This window comes from Muscardinus avellanarius (assembly GCF_963383645.1).
Source record: "Muscardinus avellanarius genome assembly, chromosome: 12".
NCBI lineage: Eukaryota > Metazoa > Chordata > Mammalia > Rodentia > Gliridae > Muscardinus > Muscardinus avellanarius.
The window spans coordinates 97,946,749-97,954,697 of record NC_137798.1 but is presented as its reverse complement, the minus strand read 5'-3'; the positions used below and the strand labels follow the sequence as shown (position 1 = coordinate 97,954,697).

Sequence of the window (7,949 nt, the reverse complement as noted above, 5' to 3'; positions counted from 1 at the left end):
CAGAGGAGACCGCCCAGAGCTGTCAGCTCGGGCTGAGCAGCCCTCGGGTTCCCTGTGCATGGGGAAGCCACCAGGACCGCCACTGTCACCTTCCTGAGGATGAGCAGACAGGGCTGGGAACACCACCCACTCTGCACAGAGCCAGGCTGTGCCCAGAACCCCATGTGTCAGACTCCCATCCATGGCTCCTTTGTGGGGCCTGCTGTCTCCCAGGGGGTCTCTAGTTTTCCTGGGGGTTGGCGATTTTGCCTATAAAGGTGATGGTTTGGGTGTCTTCATGGATGATGGCTATGAGAAAGGGCCTGTCAAAACGTATAATGGTCTGTGGGCCCATTTTTTCAGACACGGGGGAGATGCTGACTCCTGTGGCAGCAGCTGCTTCTGTGCCCTCCTCGGCCACGTCCAGCAGAGCCTTGTGGACCACCTGTGGGGGCAGCAGAGCATTAGTCCCGGGAGGCAGGAGTGGGCAGGAGGGAAGCAGCCTGCCAGCATGCTTCTAGGGCTAAATGGATCATCCATCCCCTGCCTGCCTGCTGTTCAGTTCACCTGTTGCTACCAGCAATCTTGTCAGCTAGTTTTGCATCTAGGCATAGAATGAGGTGTGAGTGATTTCTTCAGAGGCGTACAGGTGAAGATGGGGCCCCCTGCTCTAGGTCCTGTCTGAATCAAGAATCTGAGTCATCCTCACAAATCTGCCACTACCAGGAGGAGGGCCACAGGCTGGGCCCGGCGGCCCCACCACGAGGCAGCATCCTCAGCTGGCCGTCCTCGGCTGGGCTTCGTATCCCTGGGCCACACGGTCCCCTCCTTGGCAGGCCCCCTCACCCCATGCTCTTTGGAAGGTGGGTGCAGACCTGAGTTGTGTAGCCGCTGTGGTTACAACTCATTTCCACGACCTGTCCTGCCAGGCACTGCACACAAGCCAGGGACTAATGTTTTTCTTACAGATAAAAACACCGAGAGTGAAAGGCTTTAATTATTTGTCCCCACAGTGAAGTAGGGGACAGTGTCCGCAGCTGTATGATCCCAAGCCCCAGTTCTCCCCCATGGTGGGCTGCTGTATTGCCTTTGGTGTGTGTGTGTGTGTGTGTGTGCGCGCGCGCGCGCGCAGGAACCAGCCCACAACATGGCAGAAGGAGCCGGGCTGTAACCCAGGTTTCGGGGCTTTGGGGAGGCCCAGGGAGGGTGATTGAATATGGACACATGAATTTGTCTACACTAATTCTTGATTCCTGGATGAAAGGCTTGAAGCTCCTGACTCACCTGGGAGACCATCAGGCTCTTCGCCCCTGTGATCCCTGACAGGTCGGCCTGGCTAGAGAAGGCTTCCCTGATGCCCATCTGGGACAGCACGCTGCGCAGGTCATAGTGGCTGGAGATGGAAAACTTGGGCAGGGAGAGCTTATCTATCCACCTAGGGAAGGAGAGAGACCGTGTGTGAATAGCGCTGGATCCCGCCTCGCAGCAAGATCCCGCCTAGAGCTGCTGCTTGGCCTCGCGGTCCCCCACCCCCGGTACCCATCAGCCCAGGTCCCCGTTTCTATCTCAAGACCATCCAGAGCTCAGCCACTTCCTGCACTTTGCGGCTCCCTCCCTGGTACTGGCCAGCAGGGCTCCTCCTGGGTCTCCATGCCAGGTTCCTGGCTGGCCCTGATATGGCCCTCCCCTCTGCTCTCTGCTGAGCCACCAGAGATATCCCTTGAAACCACACCCAGGGCACCCCCTCTTGGGAGCCTCCTGACTCCTCCCTGTCACTTGGAGGAGGAAGGGCAAGGTCTTCCAGAATCTACAGGAGCCACAGGACCCGCTCCACCCTGTACCGCCTCTGACCTTGCCTATCTCCCCTGGCCTTGCTGGCCGTTTTGATTGCTCTCCCCCATGCCTACCGGGCCAGGCCCTCAGCTCTGTCAGAGCGCACTTGAGCATCGCCCGATGGTCATCCTACTTGATGGCACAAACTCCCTCAGCTCCAGTCTGCTCATCCTTGTACCCTTGCTCCACTGCCCCATTCTCGCCTTCCAACAGAACAAATGCTTTACTGATTTATATATATGTATATATGTGTATATGTATTCACACACAGTACTGGGGATTAAATCCGAGGACATTCTACTTCTGAGCTATACTCCCAGCCAGCTTCACCCTGTGCCCTTGTGGGGTTGGTTTTTTTTTTTTTTTTGAAAGAGGGTCTTGATAAGTTGCTGAGGCTGTCCTTGAACCCACAATCCTCATGTCTCAGCTTTCCCAGTAATGAGATTACAGGTGTGCATTACCTTGTATGTTTGGTATATAATATATATATATATATATATATATATATATATATATATATATATTCATCTCTCTTTCCTCAGTTACAAGGCAACTTCACCAGGGCAGGAAATTTCATTTTAGTCTCTGATATACCAATCAGTCTATCAATGGTGTGTATCAGTGCAGGGCACATAGAAGGTGCTCCATGAATCATTCAACAAGTGTTGAATGGATGAATGTCATGCTACCCAGGGCAGAGCTGACTCCTCGGCCCATCTCCTCTCACCGCTACAGAGCCCAATTCTGCTAGGCGTGGCGGCGCACGCTTGTAATCCCAACATTTGGGAGGCTAAGAGACAGGAGGATCACGGTTCATGGCCAGCCTCAGCTACTTGGTGGGGCCCTTTGCAACTCAGTGAGATCCTGTACAAAATAAAGAATAAAAAATCGGGCTGGGGGTGTAGCTTGGAGGTAGAATGCCCCTGGGGACCATCCTCTTTACTGCAAAAAAAAAAAAAGACCCCAGTTCTTTCTGTCCCCCTCTGTCTTCCAGAAGCTGAGACAAAGCCAAGGCAGCCTGAATGCTGGGATGACCTTGAAGGTTCCTCGTGACTTGGAGCGTGCTGGAGTCAGAGGAAGCCTCAGCTCCTGACTCTACTGGATGTCATCATCTTAAAGAGGAAACAATTTACCAACCAGGCGGCAAAGGACAGAAAGACCTCAGGATCTACCCATCTCCATAGGGTTCTCCTGCTGCAAGGCCCCAAGGGCAGGGTGCAGGCCTCAGGGGCTGGGAAGGAGCCCCCGCAGCGCCAGGTCTCCAGGAGACGCACCTGGTCTGCAGGGAGCCCATCCACCTCGTCAGTGTCTCCGGGAGCAACATGGCCTCCACCGCCGCCATCTTGCCCTTGTCGGGGAGGATGAGGAGCGCGCTGGCGTTGCCTGTGTACTTGAGCTCCACCATCGTGCAGGAGAGCTCCTCGTCCTGGAAGTAGGGCAGCCTCAGGTCCTTCCTGTTCATCATGGGCACCTTCACCCACTTTTTCTCATCCAAGTAGAACTCGGTCTTGAAGGTGTCATTGGGCTCAAATGGCGTCTTCCACTTGGCTAAAAGTGAAGCAGGCAGTTGGGACCATGTGAGCGCTGGGCAGCCCTGCCTCGCTCGACCCCATCTCTGAGCAGTTTCTGAGCAGCGACGGCCCTCCGTCCATCCACAGCCACACGCGCTTAGATGTGGCCCTGGCTGGGTTTCAGAAAATATCTTGACAAACAGAAAAGCCGCTGTGGACAAAGAGACTCACCAACTGGGTTAGAAAGGGGATTGTAAAGGCAACACCGGGTGCTAAATGAGAAGTCACCAGGATCTGAGAATAGGGGACACGAGAGACGGGCTTGGGGGAGGTGGGGAGAGACGGGCTTGGGGGAGTGGGGAGGAGGCACAGCTGCAGGGATAGCCCAGAGCCTGGGGAGAAACGGGGACCCCTGATTCTTCATAAGAAATTGTTAGTTGTGGGTTTGCAGGGGTGTGAACACATACTCACCCTTCTGCCCATGACAGCTGTATCCTCTGTTCTGCTCTCTCCTCTTTTTTAAATTAATTAATTAATTTATTTTGAGGTACTGGGGATGGAACCCAGGGGCAGTCTGCCTTTGAACTACACCCCCAGCCCTGTTTTTTATTCTTTATTTTGAAACCGGGTCTCACGGAGTCACAAAGGGCCTCATTATGTAGTGGAGGCTGTCTGTGAACCACGATCCTCCTGTCTCAGCCTCCCAAATGCTGGGATTACAAGTGTGTGCCACCATGCCTGGCTGTTCTCTCCTCTTGATGACTACCTTGTTTTCTAAGAACCAGCCCTCCTGCCCAGGCTACCCCAGGCCCTGCCCTCCTCCCGCCCAGGCTACCCCAGGTCCTGCCCTCCTCCTGCCCAGGCTACCCCAGGCCCTGCCCTCCTCCTGCCCAGGCTACCCCAGGTCCTGCCCTCCCCCTGCTCAGGCTACCCCAGGTCCTGCCCTCCTCCTGCTCAGGCTACCTGGAACCAGTTCACAGGGCTCATCCCCAGGTTCAGCCTCAGTACCACTGCGGTTGGGCCCTAGTCCCGATTTCTGGGCTCTTTATTTATTTTTGCAGGGCTGGGGATGAACCCAGGGGCATTCGAACTCCGAGCTACACCCCATGCCCTATTTTTAATTCTTTATTTTGAAGCAGAGTCTCACCAAGTTGCGGAGGACCTCACCTAGAAGAGGCTGTCCACAAACTGCGAACTGCGATCCTCCTGTCTCAGCCTCCCGAATGCTGGGATTACAAGCATGCACCAGCACACCCGGCTGATTTCTGGGCTCTTGACTGAGATTCCTGCTCCCTGACCTCTGGCTGAGAGAGCGACTGGAGAAAGTCTTCGCCCTGGACTCTGCCATCCTCTTTCCCTGCGATGACGCCCCTGCTCTTGTAGCCGATGGCAAGGCAGCCCTATCTGCTTGGGGCTGGCTGGGTGCCATGGACGAGGAAGGATGGAAGGGAGAAAGTAACGCTGCACTGTTCTGAGCTGGCCCCAGCGTCCACCCCACAGCCTCAGCAATGACCCATCGTACACATTTTGGGGTCCTGTTCATGAATCAGGCAGAAGGAGCAACAGGGGACCCTGGGAGTTGAGGAGGGGTCACAGAGGAGGGGAGGGCACACTGGTAACCATCCCCAGGATGGAGGGTTCAACAGGCCTGGTCACAGGGGGCTCCTGGGGAAATTAAGAACACCACTGCCCACTTACTTACTCACTTTTGAAGGCAGAGGGGAGTGGAAAGTGGGCTGCTAGTATGTTTCTGAGGAGGAGAGGGTCCTAACCTAGGGCCAGGTAGTAAGAGGAAAAGCAGACGGAACTCAAAGATGGAGAGAACACCTCAGGCTGGTACTAGCCTGAGAGGGAGCTCTGGCCCCCGCCTTTCCTTTCCAGATGTGCAGTGCCAGCCCAGGAGGGGGCAGCTTGCCCAGGGCTCAGCTTGCCCAGAGCTCGGTCAGGACCGCCCCCTCTCCAGCAGAGCCCTGTCTCCACACAGCTCCCTGGACTCAGCGGTCATTCTGTGTATCCTCATCTCTTTTTTTGCCTGCATCTGGACAGTGGGCAGCACCGGGCAGATGGACGTGCCCAGCGCACTCTGCCCCTAAGGACCACGGGCTCTGGTTGGCACTGCCCAGTTCTGTCCATGGGCTGGGCACCTGGGGAGGGGTCCTGCCTTGCATACTGAAGGGCTCTTCCCCGGGGTGGGGGGCTGTGCTGTTTCTGCCTTCAAGGTTGGGGGCAGCATCCTGGAACCTCAGGGTGACAGGCTCCTTAGGCTCATTGTTGTTTTCCCCTGTGAAGGTGCCCAGAGCCCCTCCTAGACCCCCCCTAGAGGTCCTGGGACAGAACAAAGCCCATTCTGTCCTGCGTGGGTAGGTCAGAAACAGGAGTTTGTGAGCGGAGGATGGGTCCCACTGCAACTGGGTGAGGATGGGCTTTTGCTCCCGTCTGCCCTGGTGAGATTTAAAAAGAACATCCCAAGCTGGTCATGGTGGCGCACGCTTGCAATTCCAGTACTTGAGAGGCCGAGACAGGAGGATCACAGGTTCATAGCCAGTCCCAGCAACTTAGGCCCTCTGCAACATAGTGAGACCCAATTTTCAAAAAAGAATAAAAAATAGGTCTGGGGTGTAGGTTAGAGCTAGAAGGCCTGGGGGTTCAATTCCTAGTTCTGAAAAAAATTAATAATAAGAATAAAAATAAATAAGTAAATAAGGCCGGGCGTGGTGGCGCACGCTTGTAATCCTTGCACTTGGGAGGCTGAGACAGGAGGATCACACAGGTTTGAAGCCAGCCTCAGCTACTTGGGCTCTCAGCAACTTAGTGAGATCCTGTTTCCAAATGAAATATATAAAAAGATAGGTCTGGGAGTATAGCCCAGAGGTACAAAGCCCCTGGGTTCTACCCCCAGTACCACAATAAACAAACAAACAAACAAAAGAAACATACTAGCCAGCACGCTTTCTACTCTCACTGCCTTCAACAGTGAGTAAATAAGTGAGCAGTGGTGTTCTTAAATAATAATAAGGAAAGAGTCCTTTCCTTCTGTCTGCTTGGCCAGTTTAAACCAGAATAAAAAGCACCGCTCCTAGAGAGAGGGTTGATGGGATGCACGGAAGGTGTACACTGGATCATGGTCTGTAATCCAGACTTCTTCCCGGCACCATGGGAGCAGAGGATGCCTATGGGCAGGGTGGGGTCTGGTGCCCTGCCCCAGCTATGGGTGTCTTCTCTCCAGTGGCCCCTGGCTCCCTGATCAGGACAGAAGCAGCCCCGAGCCTCAGAACTTGGGGTCCATTTCCTGCTGCACCCGGGCTGGCATTTACCTTTAAAGAAGATGTAATTCACCAGTATCATCACTGTCTGGGGGTCCAGGTTCTGGACCAGATCCACGATTTTCCCCTGGGTTTTGTTCTTCACGTAGCTGTTGATGAACTTCTCTGCGGTGGCAGGGTTCTGGAAGTCGGTGGTGAAGGCCTGAGCGGCGTACAGCTCCTGGGCCTCCTCTACGAACTCGGTCCGCAACTTCAACTCTTCCTTGACGAACATGGCGTTGCCTGTGCTGAGCTCCAGCTGGTCATCAGGCCGGCCGAGGGCGCGCATGAGGTGCTGGAAGCCCCGGTGGATTTCCGCCTCGGGGGTCTCCGTGAGGTTGAACTTGAGGCCTGTGACTATCTCAGTCAGGGTGGTGTTGCGCGCCCCCAGCGACAGAAAGGCCAAGGCAGTGGAGATGCTCAGTGGGGAGAAGATGATGTTCTTATTGGGAGACTCCGAGGCCAATTGTCGGTAAAGGCTGAAGGCGAAGTCAGCATTGCTGTAGGCCAGTCTGAGCTGGTCCAGGCGTCTAGGGTCCTGGTCCTCCTGGGACTGAATCTTCCAGTCCAGTGTGCCACCTGGGTGGCAGAGGACAGCAGGGCAGAGTGTGGCCACCAAGAGCCCTAGAGCCAGGAGGGACGGCATTCTCCCCTCTCTTCCCTCTGAAAAGCAAAGATCCTTTAAGTTTAGGGGCTGGGATGGGGTGGGATGGTACCTGACAGCGTCCACTGCCTCCCACCTGGTCCATGTCCTGTCCTTTCTTTTTTGTGTGTGTGATACTGGAGATGGAACCCAGAGGCCTTCTACCTCTGGGCTACTCCCCAGACCTATATTTTTTTTATACTTTAGAAAGAGTCTCACCAAGTTGCTGAGAGCTTCACTAAGCTGCTGAGGCTGGCTTTGAACCTGTGAGCCTCTTGTCTCAGCCTCCCAAGTACTGGGATCACAAGCATGCGCCACCACGCCTGCCTTCCTGTCCTTACTTTCTGACCCTTGCTGGCGTGGTGACCTCCCATGGGTAGGTGCTCTCCTGGGCGCCCGGCACACATCACACACTCTGCTTCGCTTCACCCTGAAGGTAAGTGCGGTCATCTTTGCCATTTTTTTTCCCAATGAAGAAACTGGGCACAGAGAGGTGACAGGTCTGGCCTGCGGTCACACAGCCAGCAAGGGGACAAGCTGGGGAGACGTGTCCACTCAGAATGCCCCCTCCTCCCTGTCCCGCTTGGGCAGCCCCAGGCAGAGGGACTTGAAGGCTTTGATCTTCTTCTTGGCATTGACCCCCATGGATGAGCACGGGTGGCCAGCCATATGCCTCTCCTG

The 7,949-nt window shown here is 55.1% G+C and overlaps 1 protein-coding gene across 1 annotated transcript; it reads right to left on the bottom strand.

Moving 5' to 3' along the window:
• Positions 1-220: 220 nt before the first annotated feature.
• On the bottom strand, positions 221-7,271 carry LOC308271084 (alpha-1-antichymotrypsin-like; the record flags this gene model as incomplete). The annotated part of the gene is made up of 4 exons (XM_080707222.1): positions 221-424; positions 1,264-1,414; positions 3,087-3,360; positions 6,638-7,271. The coding sequence occupies 4 exons, from the start codon at positions 7,269-7,271 to the stop codon at positions 221-223; spliced, it is 1,263 nt and encodes a 420-aa protein (XP_080563348.1).
• Between the last annotated feature and the right edge of the window lie 678 nt (positions 7,272-7,949).